Source organism: Schizosaccharomyces japonicus (genome assembly GCF_000149845.2).
Source record: "Schizosaccharomyces japonicus yFS275 unplaced genomic scaffold supercont5.1, whole genome shotgun sequence".
In the NCBI taxonomy this organism is placed as follows: domain Eukaryota; kingdom Fungi; phylum Ascomycota; class Schizosaccharomycetes; order Schizosaccharomycetales; family Schizosaccharomycetaceae; genus Schizosaccharomyces; species Schizosaccharomyces japonicus.
The window spans coordinates 2,027,034-2,045,851 of record NW_011627860.1 but is presented as its reverse complement, the minus strand read 5'-3'; the positions used below and the strand labels follow the sequence as shown (position 1 = coordinate 2,045,851).

The 18,818-nt window shown below is 45.2% G+C and overlaps 10 protein-coding genes across 10 annotated transcripts; 4 read left to right on the top strand and 6 right to left on the bottom strand.

Moving 5' to 3' along the window:
• Nucleotides 1-173: 173 nt before the first annotated feature.
• SJAG_01073 (prohibitin Phb2) lies at nucleotides 174-1,708 on the top strand. The gene is made up of 4 exons (XM_002172303.2): nucleotides 174-861; nucleotides 917-1,183; nucleotides 1,232-1,300; nucleotides 1,356-1,708. Exons 1-4 carry the CDS (start codon nucleotides 555-557, stop codon nucleotides 1,583-1,585), a joined length of 873 nt encoding a protein of 290 aa, XP_002172339.1. The 5' UTR covers nucleotides 174-554; the 3' UTR covers nucleotides 1,586-1,708.
• On the bottom strand, nucleotides 1,581-4,908 carry SJAG_01074 (DUF814 family protein). The gene is made up of 2 exons (XM_002172304.2): nucleotides 4,660-4,908; nucleotides 1,581-4,612 (listed from the first exon to the last, which is right to left on the bottom strand). Exons 1-2 carry the CDS (start codon nucleotides 4,789-4,791, stop codon nucleotides 1,703-1,705), a joined length of 3,042 nt encoding a protein of 1,013 aa, XP_002172340.1. The 5' UTR covers nucleotides 4,792-4,908; the 3' UTR covers nucleotides 1,581-1,702.
• Nucleotides 4,909-4,913: 5 nt separating this feature from the next.
• SJAG_01075 (Sir2 family histone deacetylase Hst2) lies at nucleotides 4,914-6,650 on the top strand. The gene is made up of 7 exons (XM_002172305.2): nucleotides 4,914-5,201; nucleotides 5,250-5,316; nucleotides 5,363-5,395; nucleotides 5,439-5,470; nucleotides 5,527-5,664; nucleotides 5,711-5,817; nucleotides 5,865-6,650. Exons 1-7 carry the CDS (start codon nucleotides 5,132-5,134, stop codon nucleotides 6,549-6,551), a joined length of 1,134 nt encoding a protein of 377 aa, XP_002172341.2. The 5' UTR covers nucleotides 4,914-5,131; the 3' UTR covers nucleotides 6,552-6,650.
• Nucleotides 6,651-6,975: 325 nt separating this feature from the next.
• Nucleotides 6,976-14,485, top strand: SJAG_01076 (CtIP-like endonuclease). Its single transcript, XM_002172306.2, has 2 exons — nucleotides 6,976-8,221; nucleotides 8,277-14,485. Exons 1-2 carry the CDS (start codon nucleotides 7,502-7,504, stop codon nucleotides 8,328-8,330), a joined length of 774 nt encoding a protein of 257 aa, XP_002172342.2. The 5' UTR covers nucleotides 6,976-7,501; the 3' UTR covers nucleotides 8,331-14,485.
• Nucleotides 8,555-9,624, bottom strand: SJAG_01077 (cytochrome c oxidase subunit V). Its single transcript, XM_002172307.2, has one exon. It carries the CDS (start codon nucleotides 9,484-9,486, stop codon nucleotides 8,908-8,910), a length of 579 nt encoding a protein of 192 aa, XP_002172343.1. The 5' UTR covers nucleotides 9,487-9,624; the 3' UTR covers nucleotides 8,555-8,907.
• Nucleotides 9,766-11,943, bottom strand: SJAG_01078 (zinc homeostasis factor 1). The gene has a single exon (XM_002172308.2). The coding sequence runs from the start codon at nucleotides 11,354-11,356 to the stop codon at nucleotides 10,079-10,081; it is 1,278 nt and encodes a 425-aa protein (XP_002172344.2). The 5' UTR covers nucleotides 11,357-11,943; the 3' UTR covers nucleotides 9,766-10,078.
• Nucleotides 12,449-13,474, bottom strand: SJAG_01079 (methyltransferase Rrg1). The gene has a single exon (XM_002172309.2). The coding sequence runs from the start codon at nucleotides 13,438-13,440 to the stop codon at nucleotides 12,499-12,501; it is 942 nt and encodes a 313-aa protein (XP_002172345.1). The 5' UTR covers nucleotides 13,441-13,474; the 3' UTR covers nucleotides 12,449-12,498.
• SJAG_05216 (60S ribosomal protein L34) lies at nucleotides 13,561-14,290 on the bottom strand. The gene has a single exon (XM_002172310.2). The coding sequence runs from the start codon at nucleotides 13,934-13,936 to the stop codon at nucleotides 13,601-13,603; it is 336 nt and encodes a 111-aa protein (XP_002172346.1). The 5' UTR covers nucleotides 13,937-14,290; the 3' UTR covers nucleotides 13,561-13,600.
• Nucleotides 14,409-17,026, top strand: SJAG_01080 (vacuolar transporter chaperone complex subunit). Its single transcript, XM_002172311.2, has one exon. The coding sequence runs from the start codon at nucleotides 14,700-14,702 to the stop codon at nucleotides 16,848-16,850; it is 2,151 nt and encodes a 716-aa protein (XP_002172347.1). The 5' UTR covers nucleotides 14,409-14,699; the 3' UTR covers nucleotides 16,851-17,026.
• On the bottom strand, nucleotides 16,815-18,800 carry SJAG_01081 (phosphoribosylaminoimidazole carboxylase Ade6). The gene has a single exon (XM_002172312.2). It carries the CDS (start codon nucleotides 18,710-18,712, stop codon nucleotides 17,042-17,044), a length of 1,671 nt encoding a protein of 556 aa, XP_002172348.1. The 5' UTR covers nucleotides 18,713-18,800; the 3' UTR covers nucleotides 16,815-17,041.
• Nucleotides 18,801-18,818: the final 18 nt, after the last annotated feature.

The window sequence follows — 18,818 nt, the reverse complement described above, 5'->3', positions numbered from 1 at the left end:
CAGGTGCACTATGTCATAGGTTTGAGGGTGCGATAACACCATCGGCCATTATGACGTGTACATAGTTATTCGAAAATAAACTATCTTAGCCGAAAAGGCATTACATCATTGAATCCGGCGTCGGTGCAATTTTCGATGGTGGATGGCAGCTTGTGTGTGTGTGTGTTTTCACTCATGCTTTCTTAAACTGGTTTTTTTTTATTTTTTATTTTTTTTTATTTTTTTTGCGGATTTTTTTTTTATTTTCTATTTATTTTCTATTTATTAGAATTGACACATTCTAAACGGTAAAAGTCACCACCATTGAAAACCTTAGAAACAGTATTCGCAGCTCACTTCCTTGAATAAAGAAGCTGTTTGTTTCTGTAGACTCTTCTTACACCTAGGTGCTGCTTCCGTATAACAATTTTTTGTTGTCTGCGGATTCTGCTCAATCGATCTTTTTTCATTTGTGAAGAACTTGCAGAGCGTTGACTGGTGAAAAACAACAAAGTTTGTCCTGTTGCTTAATTAACAAGCATTCTCATTATTCCCAGTGATAATTAAGGTTCAAGATGGACCGTCGGAGTGCCGTGAATGCGTTCCGGACTATGATGAAAGCTAAAGGACCTCAAGGTGCTCGTAGAGGAGCAACTGGATTTGGACTGTTGGTCGCAATTGCCCTGCTGGGTTATGGTGCTCAGGTCTCGCTTTTCAATGTTGATGGTGGTCACAGAGCAATCAAATATAGTCGGGTTAGCGGAATCAAAAGTAATGTGTTTGGTGAAGGTACCCATTTCAAGATTCCTTGGATCGAAACTGCTATTGACTATGATGTGCGAGCCAAACCAAGAAATGTATCCTCGCTTACGGGGACAAAAGGTAATAGAAAGCAACGAGACAATCTCTGAGCATTGTCACTAACAAAAACGTATAGACCTTCAGATGGTGAACATCAATTGTCGTGTCTTATCGCGACCCAATGTTCAGGCATTACCAAAAATATTCCGAACCCTAGGAATTGACTATGACGAAAGAGTTCTCCCCTCATTAATTAACGAAGTGTTAAAGAGTGTGGTTGCACAGTTCAATGCAAGCCAACTCATCACACAACGTGAGCGTGTTTCACGTTTGGTTCGTGAAAACCTGATGAAACGTGCCGCTCGGTTCAATATTCTCCTTGACGATGTGTCATTGACTCATGGTACGTTTATAATCCTCACTTAAACTTGGTTTTCTAATCATTTTCCAGTTCAATTTTCTCCCGAGTTCACTGTCGCTGTCGAAGCAAAACAAATTGCACAACAGGATGCACAAAGGGGTAAGTGTGCCAGTGTGTAGCAACTTACAATCGGTGCTAACTAATTTCATTATAGCCTCTTTCTATGTCGACCGTGCCCGTATGGAGAAGGAGGGAAAAATTGTTCGTGCTCAAGGTGAAGGAAAAGCAGCTCAGCTTATTGGCGAAGCTGTAAAAGACAAACCAGGTTTCATTGAACTACGTAAGCTCGAAACCGCAAAGGAGATTGCCCAAATGCTTTCTGAGAGCGATAATAAGCTCATTCTTAACAGCAACACACTCCTCTTGGATCAAAACGCTATCTAGGGCAACGTTACTCAATTAGTATTTAGCGTAATAATACACGATCAGAAACCACTTCTTTTATGAACATAATTTATTAATGTACGCATAAAACCGTTTCCTTATTGTATTCTATAAAACCTACTTTTTTGAACCTTTCGACTTGGATGTTTTCTTCGCCGATTGAGGATAAATAGCCTTTAAACGACTAACATATACGGGAGCACTGATCTCACTGTCCTTCAACGCATCAAGTGCATGTAACAAAGGCGATTTCTTAGGCATCGACCTTTTAAAGTACTCGATAACTTCCCGAGATGTTTTACCCACTTTCGCAGAACCCGGTTGAATCTTAATCTTGTAAGTGAACTTGTTCATACCGGAGTAAGGCATAAATATAGGAACAGCATAGAGAACCTTATCCTTCTCTGAAAGCTCTGGCGAGAGATAGTCCCGAGCTTCATTCACCTCGGCAAGCTGCTCTGCGCTAAGAAAAGTTTGAGTAGGCATATCGACAAGAACCCTTGTCCGTTCAGCCTGTTTTTCATGTTGCTGAGCAGGCAACTCTTCCTTGCCAACAACAGGCTCCTGTTCCTTAACAAGTTCAAATTCAGTGGTAGCACTGCTGGGAGGCTCAATTGATGAAACATCTTGTGATGTTGGGGTAGAGGCATCAGAAGTAGAACCTGCATTGGCAGAGCGCTTCTTCTTTTTCTTCGACTCCTTTAATAAAGCCAAAATTGTTTGAGGGTCAGATGCATCTTCAAGAGTGGTAGGCTTTTTAAGACTCTCTTGAAGTGCCTGCTGACGTCTTAATTTACGAGCCTCGCGACGTTCTTTGGCCGAGGGTGCCTTTACTACAGTCTTCTTGGCCTTACGTGAAGGCTTTTGTTCTTTGAAAACCTTTTGCTGTTCTCTACCGAGCAAGTTTGTTGTCGGCTCAGTAGTGGCAAGCAAAGAAGTCTGGCTCTCAGACGCGACAGAAGGAGCCGATGAAGATGCAATACTGACGTTGGACATATCTTCTGAAACTTGGCTCATCATCTCATCTCTCAAGATACGCTTCTCTCTCCGCCGTCTAGCACTAACTTCATCAAGAAACCATAAGATACCATATCCCATGACCAAATTAGTAGGGGGGAGATAATTCTTCTCCTCGTTAATCCAAAAGTGACCAGTAGGTAGTATTTGCTTTGTTTGGTCAACTTTCGAGACAGCATGAATAGGCACCCACCAGGCACTGATGACAGTTTTTGTGTCCCATGCTTTTGAGGTAGCCAGTGCTAAAGCGCCAGCTTGTTGCAGCGTATTTGGGGGAATTGGATCGTTCTCGTTACGATTCTTAATAATCACAGACGACGAGTTAGGCAGGTCGGCAGACACATAAACGTCACCTTTGTTACAATATTTTTCGTACAAAAGCTCTCTTTGCTGATTATCACGACCACCAAGCACAAGGTAGCCATCCGATGAAATAAACCAATGAAATTTTTCGAAGAAAAATGTTCTGCGGCTTGCAGTTAGTGCTTGTTTTGCTTCTGCAGCAGCGGTTTTGAGATCTGCCTCGGCGCGCTTTTGTGTGTTTTTAATAGCCTTGGACGAGGACTCAATGGTCTTCTCCTCCTTCAGAGCAGCCAAACGTCGATTATTGTAATGCACTCTTGCGTTGGCAAAGGCACCCAATGCTAGATCAACCTCCACAGCAAGCCCCTTAGGTTGGATTAATCGACGTTGCACAGGTGTAATAATCGTGCTCTCCGGTTCACTGTCACTCTCGCTCTCACTTTGCTCGGACTCTTCATCAACCGCCAGCGGATTAGGATCTGGAAGCACAAGCGTGATAAGATTCTTTTTTAACTGTAAAGGGAGGCGAATTACACTAGCAAAAGCGTGTTGCCGACGTTGCTGGACGGTAATAAGTTTCTCTATATCAAGCCAATCCATTGCTTGACCGACGAGCGAATTCACATACTCAATGGCGCCTTCAACTAATTGTGGATTTAACTCAATTGCTTGGGCCTTCTTTTCACTAAGCTCTTGTGCCTTCTGTAATTCCTTCAACTTGTTCTCGACGTCCCGCTTTGCATTTTCAATACGTTTTGCGAAAGTCTTTAGACGGTCATGATTTTGCTTTTCGATTTTTTGAGACTCGAGCGAGGAGAAAAACTCATCGACACACTCGTTGTATGATGGGAATTCGATGCAAGTACGATTGTTGTTCTGCAAGAGCTGAAGAGGCTTGAAAGGGTGAAAGTCCTCGTACATAAGCACTTGTTCCGTTTTCTGAGCACCAGTCTCTTCACCGGACTTAATAATATCCTGCTGAAGTCCAAAAATGTAGCCTTTGATGGGTGGTTTCGTGGCATCGTTCATAATTTTGTCAGCTTCATGAAAAGCTTCCAGCAATTCCTTTTTCTTTTCTTCATCATTCTTAAAGTCAGAAGCTAGCATTAAAGGATCAAGTTGTGAAAGGCGAATACAATGCTCGATTAAAGCATTTCCGTATCTTCCAAGTCGGATAGTAAGGGCCTTCCGCAGAGTAGTAACTTTAGGTTTCTTCGATTTGTTTGACTTTTTAGTGTCCTTTACCTCTTCATTCGTAGGCGAGACATCAGCAACGGCCTTCTCTTGTTCCGTAATCTGGTCCAGAAGTAAAGACAATGACTCCATCGAGATAGTCCTCTGAGCTTCAGTCAGAGCATCATTTAAGTCATAACGCTGACCAACGGCGTAAAATTGATTCTTGTCAAACGTAACAACTCGTAAAAGACTGAGAATTTTGAAGGAACCGTCTAAAAGAAGGATATTACCGGCGGCAAAGAACTCACAAACCAGATAATATGTCCAAGCAGGATCGCTATCATTTTCGCCTCCTCCAAAAGTGAAGACAACCACACGATCAGAACGTAATTGATACAGATTTGTTAACCGTCTCGATTTCAGGTGTTTTCTCAATTTCGTAACAAAACCAGACAAAGGTGCAGGATTCCGCTGAAATTTAGTTGCATGCACACGTGCACCACTCTCAATAATAACAGACTCTTTCACATCCTTAAAAACAATACATTAGCTGTCTCCCCTTTAGCATTGTAACTTACTTGTTTACCAAATTTCAGCAAAAAGGTTCGTGCATTAAGGTCATAAATATTATTTAGACGACATCCCAAGAGACGATCCTTCAATTCAGCAGTAATTGCAGAGACATCCAAGGCAGAAAAGCGCTGTTTCATCGTTATTCAGCCGAAAAAGGAGGGATTCAGCGTTTTGTAAGAGACTCGTACACGGCACAGTTTGGCGCTGCAACAAATTGCGTGGGCGCTGCTTTTGGTGGAGTGTTTTGTAAATCATGTCCTACCCTTACTCTTTGAATTTTGTTACACAGCCCTACCGTGCGTTCTGAGCTCTAGCTACAGACGAATTGGCGTCTTGAACGGCCCTCGTTTCTCTCTTTTACCCTTGTATATTTGCTTTTAGGGACGACTTGTACTGAACATTTAAAAAAATATTTCTGTTTCTACGGTGTTAGCTTTTTTTGGATTCTTGCGTTGACGTGATTACTTTTTGGATAGAATGGACTCTCAGGCTGTTGAGAACGAGAAAATTTTAAAGAATGTTGCTGATGATATAAAGAATGGGAAATGTTCGATCACTTACGTTTGTGTTGGAACAATTGGACTAACTCATACAGACAAAAACATTTGTGTGATGGTCGGTGCAGGCATCAGCACCGCTGCGGGTATTCCAGACTTCAGAAGGCACGATTTGTTGAAACACTTCCTGTTCTAACGTACCTTTGTATAGCCCCAAAACTGGTATATACCATAACTTGCAAAAGTAATTCGTTTTCTCGTCCTTTTTTCCATTACTAACTCCCAAGATTCAATTTGCCGTATGCAGAAGCCATCTTTGGTATGCTTGTTAACGTATAATTGAGCTTATTTATCTAACATACCTGCCACTTACAGACTTGGAGTACTTTCGTGAAAACCCGAAACCATTCTTCGAGCTGGCATATGAACTAATGCCTGGCCGTTACATGCCTACACCCACGCATTACTTTCTACGCCTAATGAACGAGAAAGGCCTTATGTTACGATGTTTCAGTATGTGGAACACATTTATGTCCTTCATCTAACACCCAAAAACTAGCTCAAAATATCGATACCCTTGAACGTATCGCGGGTGTGCCCGAAGATAAAATTGTCGAGGCGCATGGATCGTTTCAGTACAACCGCTGTATTGAGTGCAAGGAAATGGTATGGTGATTACATCTTTGCTTTCTGAAACTTACACTCCTAATTAGGCTGACTCTGGCTATGTCAGACATTGCATTGAAACAAAGGATGTTCCTTTGTGCGAGAAATGCAAAGGTTATGTGAAACCAACAATTGTGTTTTACGGTGAAGGCTTGCCTAGTCGCTTCTTTGACTGCATGTATGAGGACATGGAGAAATGTGATTTGGCTTTGGTTATCGGAACAAGTTTACTGGTCCATCCCTTCGCTGATCTTCCTGAAATTGCAACCGAAAACTGCCAACGACTTCTCATCAACCGTGAAGTTGTTGGCGATTTTAGTGAGCGTGAATCCGACCTTATGGTCCTGGGCGATTGCGACGCGTTGGTGCGTCAGCTGTGTAAGTACCTTGATTGGGAAAAGGACCTTGACGAGTTGGTGAAAGCCAACAACGAAGTTGATCTTCTTGCTGACGTTATGTCCAACGTGACTTTGGAACCGAAGTTGAAGGGAACAAATGTTGAAGAGGACACAGAGGATGAAAAGGAAGGTGTTACGGGAGCACTTCCGGGAACTATCTCTATCTCTGATGGAGCTACTGAAAACGATGGGGCAGAGGAAATTGTTTCAACGGGACAAAAACCAAACACACAGAACTCGGAACCCGAAGCCAGAGAATCTTCTACGACTACCGTTATTAAACCTGCAGCTGCTAAGGAGCCCGACAAGTCTAAGGTTGAGAGAAGACAAAAATAGTTATTACTAGCTGTAGTGAATAGTAATAGATCAATAGCTGAAAGCACTCCGTCAAAAGCAAAAGGAAGTCGAGAATCACACTCCTCGACCTAAAGCAACCACCAAATATTAACATCCAGATACACTTCAAAACATTCACATTAACTTTACTTCACTAAACTAAAGATGTTCACCCCCCTCCCATCCTGTACAAAACGAGATGTTTGTATCACAGGTCGTAAGAGTAAGGGTCAAATGGCTCTTTGCAATCCGTAGCACGAGCGGTGACAGCCGCCTGTGACTACACATGGGAAGTGTAGTCCGTGACTCTGTGGTTTGCAGATGACGGATTGTAGGTGTGTAGTAGGACACGTATTTATATTACTTTGTGACTGCTTTCATCGTCACTGACGTCGGCAAAATCGCGTCGCGTCGCGTCGTGTGCCGTTTCCCAACAACTTGTAAATTGTGTTAAGGAAACGAATTGCTCGGTGTTTGGCGATTTTAACAGATAGAATTGCAGAATCCAAATCCCAATTTTGCTCATCTTTTGATATATATCTTTCTTTCTGTCGTTCTTTTATAATTTGTTATTTAAAATTAAACGCACTCGAAGTTTTGAGGATTCCTCAAGCGTTGCAGAGCCAATTGCACCGAAAAAACAGAAGATCACAGTATCTGGCCCAGAAAACAAGACCACGTTACGCGAATGGAAAAATCCGTATAACTCAGTCCTGGCTCAGCTTCATTCAGTACGTGAAGAACGGTTGGAACAAGTTACCTCAAACGAAGAGGCTTTTGTAAGCAAAACGTACGAAAAATCAAACCAATTGCTGCGTGAAGTCTTCCTTTCACGACATCGGTAGCGCTACATCTTCGTTTTTCTAGGATACCTTTGAAACAATCTTTTATATCACCATTCGTACTTGTTGGAGCAGTAACCTTGCTTTGTTGTGCGGATACGGTGTATTATGAAACCGAACAGCTTTGACTGGAAACAACTGTGTGCTCAATTCGGTGACTATGTCGAGAGTTTGCATCGCGAGATTTCATCACTAAAGACAGCACTTGCATTCGAGACAGAGCTACGTAAGAGTTTGGAAGAGGAGATTAACAAAGCAAAGGCTGAGCGAAGGCTTACAGGTGCGGATACAAAGTCTAATGCTGCTGAAGATACTGAAGAAGAGGACGTAAGTACCACTGAGGAGGAAGAAGAGGAGGATGAGAATGATAAAGCAGATAATATTCCTCTTTCTCGGGTGGCTTCTTCCGTTTCTTCTGGCTCTGTCGCACGGATTTCGGCAAAAACTATGCCTAATAGTGATGATTCTGAGACTTCCATGGATGAAAATGCACCCTTAAGCTCGATTCATCGTACAGCGACGCCAATTACACCTCGTCAGACGTCAAAAACCGTTGATAATAGTGTATTGGCCAGTGACTCGGATTCGGATTCTGAAGGTGAAAAGAAGTTGCAAGCTCGCTCGCTTGAGGAAATGATTCTTCTCCGTGAAACACAGATTCCTCTTACACCGGTAGCCGCTAATAAGACGAACAAGCACTTACCCCAACCGCGGAAAGCTCGACAACAACAACCGTCAAAGCCTATCATTGAGGATGATGATGGCACAACGATTCGGGGTCACAAACGCAAAACACTCCCTGCGTTTGATTGCCCAGATTGTGAAAAGGTAAAAGATAACAGATGTGAAGATTGTATGTTTTTAACTAACCATAACAATTTAGTTTACAATTACACGGGCCTGTCAAATTGCCTTCTGGAGCGCCGAAATGGAATGACGAGAATAGTCCTCTAAAGAACAACAATCATATCTGTCAAAAAAGTGCTCCTCAGCAATTACTTCAGCGCGTTGGTCGCCATCGTCGACGCGTTCCAAGGACTGTCCCAAATTCATTTTGGGAGAGTGACTTTGTCGACTAGCCGAGAGTTGCAAACCCCACGTATTCCCTTTCATCCATCTGTTCACACATACCAATGTTTTCCATTTCTATGTTGGTTGCCCCTCCCATTTCCTTCTCATTGTTAATGATCATATTCTATGCATTTTTCATTCTTTAAGTCCGTGAATCAAACTTATTATGGTAAACATTGCATGAGTGCGTGAAAGCTCTTTTAAACTATACAAACACATCTATTGGTTTCTGGGTTTCAAATGAATATTTCGTGTTGTTCAATGTCATGAAATAATCCTTTAACAAGTATCCCGCTTTTGAGCACACGGCTCGTGAATTAAATCATTGTCATTCATTAGCTATGTCATTGTCTTGGTCCTAAGAAAGGCATGCATCCTAACTTAAATCATAAACGAAAGCAATGGAAACGACAGGGCATTGATGGGTTCGTGGGCCTATCGTTTTACTTCTTGTCTTTTTCGCGCGGAGAGAAAAGACCGCCCGAAACAGCACCGCGCCCCTTGTAATTTTCGCTACCAGCGCCGCTAATTGGGTTGATTTTGTTTTCCTTCATGTATTCATTCGACTTTTCTTGCCATTCTTTTGTCATCGTACGGGGAGTCGGTGATGCTTGACTACGAGCAAGTGCAAACAACAATAGGCCAGCCACGATACCACCCATGGTGCCGAAGAATACTGTTTTCTGGTTTATAGGACGTTGCTCCCTGGGACCATAGTTACCAAAGGCGATCCAGTAGGCGGCTCGTTTCTCTTCAAGTGTTAGGTCATCCCAAGGCTTCTTCTGGCGTTCCTCCAAGTCAGCAATGATAGAATCCTGTTCATCTTTGGGCATCTTTGACCAACGTTTTTCGATATCAACAATACGGGGACGAGCAATGACACCTCCAGCAAGAATCTCAGGTGAGGTTGTTTGTTTCTCCTTAACTCCGAATGCAGCTAAGTTGGATGCAAAACGCGTCCGTCCATTCTGCGTTTCTTTCAGCAACTGACTTAGCGCTCTCTTTCCAAATAGTCTGTACATTTTGTAACTTCAATTGTTCTTGCAATAGTTGAAGGTTCAAATTTTCGCACTGTCTACAATGGTTTTCCCTTCCTATATTTCTGTTACCAGCGTCACGTAGTCACTGAGCCGTTTGTTTAGCTCAATCCTAAATCGCTTGGCCGTACCCACCATACTTACAACCCACCCCCACCATGATTGCTCGCTTTATGAATTAAGCGTAAAAAGGTGCGGAATTAGCGACGCTAACTTCTCCTCTCTCGTTCACCGAATAAAGAGCCGATTTCATTTTTGGGACGATAACACTAAGTCAAATTCGGTCCTCGGCGCGACATTTGGTTTGGCTGATGAAAATGAAACAAGTCAATTCGACCGATACAACGCTCATGACACCTTATACGGCTCTTGGGACAAGCTCTCTCATCTTAAGAAAATTGTCCCGTATAAGCAGATGGGAAATTATCATTAAAAGACTAACATAATGGTACATCGCACGACAATAACCTTGCAAATATGTTCCATGTTTTCAGCATACACCAACGGTGACAAAGCAAAGAGGTGTGTGCAGACACAAATAACAGAAGCTTGTTCTTAACGGCGGCTTGACTCGTGCTCAAAGATCAATACGAGGATTTTTAGGATCAAAAGGTTCAATCTGGATGGTGCAGGAATTCACCGATTCGGGAATGCCAAACTCAATGAAGCAGCGTTGGATTTCACTGACCAGGTGCTTGTAAGAAACAAAATCATCTTCCTTGTAGCAAGCAAGAACGTGAAGTGTGCCAACATAGCGCGAATCAGAAAGCTGCCACACATGGAGTTCGTGAATTGAGTGTACCTCTGGAATGGAGTCGATGTGCTTGCGCAATTCGTCGATGCGGATGCTTCGGGGAGCAACTTGGAGCAGAATTAATGCGGCAGACTTGCAAAGAGGATAGGCCGTCGACAAGATAATACAGATGAGGAAAATGGTGATAAAGGGATCAAACATGTAGCGCCACGAATAATGCGTGAACTTGATGAGAGCGGCGGCAAGCACAACGGAGATGTTTCCAAGGGCATCACCAAGCGCATTGAGGAACACACTGTGCATGTTCAAGTTCTTTTGCTTCTTCGGCTGCTCAACCACTCCAGAGTTGCTAGAAGGGGAAAGACCGGCCTCGAGGTCACGAGGATTGTTCGTTGCTGAGTAGGATGGAATAAGCTTTTGATCATTTACAGAAGCAGCCGTGGTAGACGTGGGCTCTGTATACCGACCAGCAGTGCTAGCAGAAGCTTTGTCCATAAGTGGTGTCCGCTCAGACATGGGCGAGCGTCCAAGATACGAAGCCTGGCTCGCAGTCCGTGCATGGTAATAGTCCTGAACCACACGGGATGGCAAGATGGAAGCAATGTTTTCCTCGGGCAGCTCAGGCTCCGTAAGACCATTTCCACTGGAAGGCGTCTCTGGGCGATCGAACTCGGTAGCAATATCGTGTGAGTGAGAGGCGTCATGGAAGAGGAAGATGCCGATGATGTTGGTAAAAAGACCAAGCATACCAATGCCCATCATAATTTCGGGGTTCGAGACAGACGACGGGTTAAGGAAACGTTGCAAGGCCTCAATGAAAATGGACAAACACAGAGACACAAGCAACACACCGTTCACCAAGGCACCCACAATTTCAGCACGTTGCCAACCGTAAGTATACTCGGCCTTGTAATGGCGACGTTTCGCCAAACGAATGGCCCACAAACTAATGATGAGACTGAGAATATCGTTTAGCATGTGGAACGAATCAGCAATTAAAGCCAAAGAGCCAATGGTGTATCCACCGATAAGCTCAATAAGGAAAAAGACCACATCGATTCCGAGGAAGATGGAAATTCTTGCTGTTCTCGAGATCTTCATTGAAAACAAGACGGGAAAATTAAAAAGAATAAAAAAGAAAAAGAGAAACGAAAGGATAACGATGATTGGGAAATGAAACGAAAGCGAATGGACCAGGAACAAACGGTCAATTAAGTTGTTGCAACACAAAAATTGGTTCAACAGCTAGGTGAAAAGCAGAAACAGTTGAGTTGTTTATAACACTCAATTTAACGATGGAAATGTCAACAAACTGTGACGATTGTGTGTGTTTGTTTACGGACAATGAAGTCTGATGAACTCAGGATTAAGGAGCAATTTGAGCCTTTTTTACGAAGGACAGAACTTTTTGTTCTCCAACTTCTTTTCGCTGAAATCCTTTTGCTTTTTTCTTCTGCAAGTGCCTTGCGAAATGCTTCTCACAGTTTGATTGTTGTGTGTTAACAAAAGTGTGCAGACAATGCTTGTGGAAAGAGTGCGACGTGGATGTGTGTGTGCTCTGGAAAAAAGTGCTGCAAAGCTTGGTCATTTATACCGTTGGGTGCTTCATCTGATAATCTTTTTGTTTTTTTGCACTTCAGGATTGTAGGCCCGCAGCCTACTTTGGGCCACCAAGACGCGTGTTCTGTGCGACGACATCCCGACCGAGATTTTTCGCAACCAAGCAGGGCGCTAAAAAAACGCCAACGGTTTTCCTCGCTCTTACGAGTGCGCAAATGGCATTGATTCTGATTTGCTAAACCGCAACTTTTTAACGGCTTTTTGCTACGTTGACTTGTTCAATTGCGCTTTTTGTTGTCGAATTGTCTCTGATCTGATAGGCTGCAGCATTGTAAGCGTATCTTAGCGAATGGCGTTCGATCTAAAGGTGACCATTCCCCCCTAAACCCTTAGGGGATGACACAAACACCATGGAGAAAGGAGAGAGCATTCGATTCCGACCAATCACAGCCGTTCAAGTTCAGCCAATCAACAACCCGACGTTTGCACGAATCAGCACTAAGAAGATGCTGCATTTCGGCCAATCACTGTTTTGCAAAAAAAAGATCTTTCTCGATTGGTCGCATTGATCGCATTTCTTCTCACCGAGGTAAATGCTCGTGACGTATCACGTGTCGCGGTCTTCCCTGCAGCCCTTTTATAATGTTGTTCTCATTCGCTAAGGAAGCGAAGAAGCCCGATGATTACTGGGTATTTACTCGTTGTTCGCTAGTTTCGTTACGCTCGTTGGACCAAAACCATCGACTCCAGCGGCAGGTGACAGGGTAGTGAGAGCCAAAATCCTCTTCGCCAATCTCCTCGCCAGTGACGCGTTCGAAGCCCAGGGCAAACAGCTTTCCTTCGAACGTCGCAATTTCTTCCAGAGTTGTTTCACGGAGCGGGTATTCGGTTAGGAGAACTCCGTCTGGCCGAAGGAAACGGAGAATGAGCGCGATACAGAGCTCTGCGAATTGAGTCTCGTACAGACAATCGCTTACCATGACGCGGTTGTATTTGCGAACCGCCCAGGCCGGAGCATCCTCGCCATCAGTGGGCGGCGGATTGGTCCAATCCAGCACCTGGGCGCTTACAGAACCTCCGCGTTTCGCTATATGCTTCGCATTTTGTTCAACGTTGTACCGGAGATTGTCGACAATGACCGGCAAATCCGTACACACAACCTGCCAACCAAGCATCGTCGCTGCACCAATACCCATGAGCCCGGTCCCCGCACCTAATTCGAGAACACTGATCGACGGATCTGCAGGACCCCACCGATACAAATTGCGGGTCAGCAGGGGTGCAGATCCCCACGTTTTAAACCCTAAACTCTCATACGTCAAGCGGGGTTCACGAATGACGATCGTTTCCTCTGTGGGCAGCGTGAAATTACGCGTCTTCGTGGGCGCTGACATGCGTCCACTACGTTCGGCGATACGCGCCGACATTTCCATCATCACGTCCTCCCGCTCGTCCATGTCGTCTAACCACTCCAAGTTGGCCGCCATGAGCCGGATCATCCAGTCGAGCACACGCTTCTCCTCGTGATGCGAAAGCTCCCAGACGTGTTCCCCCGTTGGAATCTTGGCCAACGCTGCCTTGATCTCGTTATACGAAGGCCGTGTCTGCACCGACGGCAGCTCCATAGTCAACACGTTCGTGGTGGTGTGCAGCAGGCGGTTTTGCACTACAACGCCCGGGAGTCCCGCGGCCGATCCCTCCTTCCGCGGCAGACACCCCCACATTACACCACTATGCAACCCACTTCCCCACACAGCTTCACACATGACTCTGACTAGAACTCTATTACTTGAGGGCCATTTGCTTGAGCTTCTGTTTGACGATCTTCTGCTCCTCGATGAGGAAGGCACGCACAATGCGGTCTTTGACTGCGTTTGCGCTCAGGCAACCACCGTAAGCACGTTGGACAGTCTTTTGACGGCGGGAAAGACGAGCAAACTCGCGAGGACGCATGGCAGGGATGCCCTGCAAGACAACACCAGTGTCACCGCAACGAGGAATCTTGCCCTGCTTCTTGATGTGCAGGCTGCGAATTTGGTTGCCAGGAGTCTTGATGACTCTCGTCTTGTTGCTGCGCGTGTTGTACGCAAGACGACGGCGGTAAGTAACTCTTTGTGCCATAATTACAAAACGGAATGTACTCAACAGAAAGGAAAACTCGCTTCAAACGGTGTCAGAGCAAACAGAGCTGCTTGGTATCTTCTCAAGGAGCAATCGTCGTCGTCCGCTAAAGGCACCAGCTACCGCCCAGGTGTCCGCTTGTGTATGTATGTTCGGTTGTGCCTGTGACTGCTGCTTTTGTTTCGCCTACGACGCCATCCCACGTGCAACGTTATTCTAACCGAGAGAAGCCGAACAAACGTTAATTTAAGCTTATTTTACGTTACCAATGATGTTCGTTGATCGCTTTCGGCGTCCACTCCTTCGATTCTCACTAATACCCCCTGTGACCCCCGCTTCCTGCTTCCAACTGCGCTTTCTTATGCCGTGCCACGTATCGGCTCCGCTCCAACTAAATAGCGCATCCGTGACGTCATCTACTTGCGCAGTTTGAGTCTGGCTTGCCCTTTAAGGAGCTTCAAACGACCCAACGAACCTGCCAACTAACAACACCTCAACCGGTCGTCTGCAACCTCAGTTTTTTCATTTTACGAAGGAAGAAGCCTTCTTGCGACGGAGAGGCATTCTTGAGACAATTGCAACCTATAGAAGTTGATTTTGGAGTATTTGCCTGCTGCTTTGAGCCCGCCGTGTCTTAGTCTAGCAGCGAATTTTTTGTCTCTGTTAAAGCTTTGCTGTTGTAGTATATCTGTGTACAAACACACGTGAGGATCTTTTATTACTACTTTATACTGTTTTGGACCGTTAGTGGTTGTTTATTACGATGAAGTTTGGACAGCTGTTGAAGGAAACACTGTTGCGTGAATATCAGTACCAGTACGTCGACTATGACAAACTGAAGAAGGAACTGAAAAACAGTCTGAACAAGGGCTCGTGGTCGGAGGACGATGAGTCTGTTTTCCTTGAGCAACTTGAAAATGAGTTGGACAAGGTGTACACGTTTCAGATGGTAAAGCAACGCGAGGTCGACCAACGCATTCGCCAGACACAAGAGGTGATTGAGGAGGTCGTGAACCGCGTGAACAGTGGCCGTCGCCCTCCGGAAGATGAGTTTCTCGAGCTGGAGGCTGAACTGTCAGACATTATGGCTACCGTCCACGATTTGGCCAAGTTCTGCGAACTCAACTACACTGCCTTCTACAAAATCGTCAAGAAACACGACAAGCATACCGGCTGGTCCCTTCGTCCCGTCTTCGCTGCGCGTTTGAGCGCGAAACCTTTCTTCAAAGAACAGTACGATTTGCTTGTTGTCAAACTTAGTCAGCTTTACGACATCGTCCGGACACGCGGCAACCCCGTGCAGGGTGATTCTGCTGCTGGTGGTTCTCAACAGAACTTCGTTCGTCAGACTACCAAGTATTGGGTTCATCCCAACAATGTGACGGAGCTGAAGCTTTACATTCTCAAACATCTTCCTGTGCTCGTTTTCAACCCCAACAAGGAATTCACGCGCGAGGACGCTGCGATTACCAGTATTTACTATGATACCGACGATTTGGACCTGTACAAGGGCAGATTGCTGAAGAGCGAGGGCGCCGAAGCTATTCGTCTTCGTTGGTACGGAGGAATGGAAAACACGACAATTTTCGTGGAGCGTAAGACCCATCGTGAGGACTGGACTGGTGAAAAGAGTGTCAAGGCACGTTTCCCTTTGAAGGAGAAGTATGTCAATGCTTTTATGCGCGGTGACTACACCGTGGAGGAAGCTTTTGAGAAAATGCGTAAGGAGGGCAAGAAATCACTGCAAGAAATCGAGAACTTGGAACGTCTTGCACGTGAGGTTCAGTACACGGTCCTCAATCGCAAACTGAAGCCCTACGTCCGCAGTTTCTACGAGCGTACTGCGTTCCAGCTTCCTGGTGATGCTCGTGTGCGTATTTCTCTTGATACGAATCTTGCTCTTGTCCGTGAGGATGGTCCTACGCGCGCTGGCGACAACTGGCGCCGTATGGACATTGGTATCGATTACCCCTTTGAGCAGCTTCCCGACTCCGATATCGATCGTTTCCCATACGCAATTTTGGAAGTGAAGCTTCAAACGCAATTTGGACAAGAGCCTCCTGACTGGGTTACTAATCTTGTCAACAGTCACTTGGTGGAAGCCGTACCCAAGTTTTCCAAGTTTATCCAAGGTGTTTCTAATCTCTTTTACGACCGCGTTGATTTGCTTCCCTACTGGTTTATGCAAATGGACGTGGACATTCGCAAGCCTCCTACTCACAACTTCGGTTTCGACCATCAACCGAGTACGGCGACGTCATCTGCAAACTCTCGCGGCATTGTGTCTCGTGGATCTACGAGCGATGGCTCAAGCACTCACCGTGAGGGCTTGAATGATGTTGAAAACGAGGAACAGTACCTCGGCGACAGCAACCGTGCTACTCTCACTGCTCCTGAAAATACTGAACAACCGTTGCTTGAGGCTTTTGAGCGCAACAACCAGGAGTCATTTGTAAAGACGTTGACGAAGCGTCTTCAAGAAATCAAGCGCGATTTCTTCCTTGAAACTATTCCCAAGTTTGAAGCACCTGCCCCTCCTACTGTGGTTTATGAGCAAAAGTGGACTGCTCCTCCCGGCAAGCGTATTCATGTCCCTGTGCGTGTGGAACCCAAGACATATTTTGCCTTGGAGAGAACGTATCTGGACTATCTTCAATATTCAATTCTAATTGGCTCTGTCGCTGTCGCTCTGTTCAGTTACGCTAATACTAAGCCTTTGCTTCTCGCCGCTACAACCTTCTCTGTCACAGCCTTACTCGCTATTCTGTACTCCACATTCCTTTACCTTTGGCGCGCCTACCATATTGCCAAGCAAAGCGCTGTTCGTTACGACGACCGTTTCGGACCCACCGCAGTGTGCACCATGACCTTCATTGCCTTGGGCGTCAATGTTTTTATTGCCTTGCGTTCTTAACTGGTAACAATCTGACAAACCACTAATATGGGTAAGTCAACAAGAGTTTATCCCACCCTTCTCTTCAAAGGTAATAGTTTTTGTTCTTGTACTCTACAAAAAGTAAACTAGTTACAAGGTAATTTGTTCCATCGTTCATACATAATAGTCAACTAATTTCCATGTTTTTCACTTAAGCTAGCTTGTTGTATTTAGTATTCTCTCCAACCAAGAGACTCGATTTTCTCGGCCTTAACTAAAACCTCGGATTCCATCTTGTCCATGTAAGCTTGAAGTTTCTTCAAGAGATCAGGGCGAGAGGTTCCCAGTATCTTGGCAGCAAGAAGAGCAGCGTTCGTACTGTTGTTGATAGCGACAGTAGCAACGGGGACGCCACGAGGCATTTGCACGATGGAGTGAAGGGAGTCAACGCCATCCAATGTACTGCCCTTCACAGGTACACCTACGACAGGAAGAGGTGTCAAAGCAGCGACCATTCCAGGCAAGTGAGCAGCACCGCCTGCCCCAGCAATAATAACACGAATTCCACGGCTAGCAGCAGAGCGTGCGTAGTTGTACATGCGGGTGGGGGTTCTGTGAGCAGAAACAATGGTCAATTCATAAGGAATGTCAAAGGACTCGAGGATTTCGGCGGCTGTCTTCATAACAGGCAAATCCGAGTCAGATCCCATGATGATGCCAATCAAAGGTTTCTTTACATTGGCTTCAACGCTGGCCTTTTCAGCACCTTCTTTCTCACCCGCGAGCAGCTGAGCATAACGAGCTTCGCAATCCCCCAATGAATCAGCAATAATAGTTATGTGACCCATTTTGCGACCCTTAGTAGACTTGTCCTTGCCATAAAGATGCAAAGTAGCGCCAGGAATGGTGAGAGACCGTTGAGCAATGCGATTTACATACTCTGGATCTTCCGTTCCCAAAAGGTTAACCATAAGTGCATGAGTGCTGGAAGTTGCCATTTGAGTGTTACCCTCGTTAAATGGAAGACCAACCACAGCACGTAAATGTGCTTCAAATTGAGATGTAGCGCAAGCCTCAATCGTGTAGTGACCAGAATTGTGAGGACGAGGAGCGATTTCGTTCAACAAGATGGTTCCATCTTCCAAAACAAACATTTCGACACCATAAATGCCAGCACCAGTGAAAGCCTCTACGGCTTCCTTAGCCAGCGTTTGGGCTTTTTCCTGCAAGCTTGGAGAAATTCGTGCTGGAGCGTAAACGAGCTGGCAGACATTATTCTTTTGAACAGTTTCAACTGTAGGATATGCGTAATGCTTACCGTCCAAAGTCTTAACCACCATAACGGCAATTTCCATTTTGAAAGGAACAAACTTTTCAACATACAAAGGGCGTTTGCCCAAAGCCATCATAGCTTCAGGGATTTCAGACTCAGAATGCACAACGTAATTACCGCGTCCATCATAAGCCAGAGTTCTGCTCTTCAAAACCAAGGGGTAACCAAATTGCTTAGCAGCCTCTAAAATAGTATCCGAGTTTGGAGCATCCAAAAATGCAGGAAGAGCAACGTTTCGCGCACTCAGGCGTTGCTTTTGAAGATACTTGTCCTGGATACAACGTAAAGTATCGGCTGTAGGTTGCACATCAACCCGAGTCGCAATTTCCTCCAAAGCGTCCGTGTTAACATGTTCAATTTCGGTAGTAACAACATCACACAAATCAGCCAGTCTCTTCACATCATCGGCGTCCTTAAAAGAACCGTCTATATGAGAGGAACCGCCATCAACCTGCTTTGCTGGACAATTGGGTGCGTCCAGAACGATGCATTTAACACCGATACGGTGAGCTGCCTCAATCATCATGCGGCCCAACTGACCGCCGCCAAGAATGCCTACAGTCTTCATTTTAGTAATTCAAAAAACAATAAGCAAAACAAAAAATAAGTGAGAGGGGGATGGATGGTGAGAGGTTTCAAACTCAGTTGTGACATACATTGTGGATTACGGTGAA

Excerpts from the sequence above, each read along its gene's own strand:
- SJAG_01081 (XM_002172312.2), bottom strand. The coding sequence starts at position 18,712 with ATGAAGACTGTAGGCATTCTTGGCGGCGGTCAGTTGGGCCGCATGATG.
- SJAG_01078 (XM_002172308.2), bottom strand. The coding sequence starts at position 11,356 with ATGAAGATCTCGAGAACAGCAAGAATTTCCATCTTCCTCGGAATCGAT.
- SJAG_01073 (XM_002172303.2), top strand. The coding sequence starts at position 555 with ATGGACCGTCGGAGTGCCGTGAATGCGTTCCGGACTATGATGAAAGCT. Across the intron at positions 1,184-1,231 it reads CGATGTGTCATTGACTCATG|TTCAATTTTCTCCCGAGTTC; the intron begins GTACGTTTATAA and ends ATCATTTTCCAG. Across the intron at positions 1,301-1,355 it reads ACAACAGGATGCACAAAGGG|CCTCTTTCTATGTCGACCGT; the intron begins GTAAGTGTGCCA and ends ATTTCATTATAG.
- SJAG_05216 (XM_002172310.2), bottom strand. The coding sequence starts at position 13,936 with ATGGCACAAAGAGTTACTTACCGCCGTCGTCTTGCGTACAACACGCGC.
- SJAG_01075 (XM_002172305.2), top strand. The coding sequence starts at position 5,132 with ATGGACTCTCAGGCTGTTGAGAACGAGAAAATTTTAAAGAATGTTGCT. Across the intron at positions 5,202-5,249 it reads TGATATAAAGAATGGGAAAT|ACAAAAACATTTGTGTGATG; the intron begins GTTCGATCACTT and ends TAACTCATACAG. Across the intron at positions 5,665-5,710 it reads CCTTATGTTACGATGTTTCA|CTCAAAATATCGATACCCTT; the intron begins GTATGTGGAACA and ends CCCAAAAACTAG.
- SJAG_01076 (XM_002172306.2), top strand. The coding sequence starts at position 7,502 with ATGAAACCGAACAGCTTTGACTGGAAACAACTGTGTGCTCAATTCGGT. Across the intron at positions 8,222-8,276 it reads ATTGCCCAGATTGTGAAAAG|TTTACAATTACACGGGCCTG; the intron begins GTAAAAGATAAC and ends ATAACAATTTAG.
- SJAG_01080 (XM_002172311.2), top strand. The coding sequence starts at position 14,700 with ATGAAGTTTGGACAGCTGTTGAAGGAAACACTGTTGCGTGAATATCAG.
- SJAG_01079 (XM_002172309.2), bottom strand. The coding sequence starts at position 13,440 with ATGGAGCTGCCGTCGGTGCAGACACGGCCTTCGTATAACGAGATCAAG.
- SJAG_01077 (XM_002172307.2), bottom strand. The coding sequence starts at position 9,486 with ATGTACAGACTATTTGGAAAGAGAGCGCTAAGTCAGTTGCTGAAAGAA.
- SJAG_01074 (XM_002172304.2), bottom strand. The coding sequence starts at position 4,791 with ATGAAACAGCGCTTTTCTGCCTTGGATGTCTCTGCAATTACTGCTGAA. Across the intron at positions 4,613-4,659 it reads TGCTGAAATTTGGTAAACAA|GATGTGAAAGAGTCTGTTAT; the intron begins GTAAGTTACAAT and ends ATTGTTTTTAAG.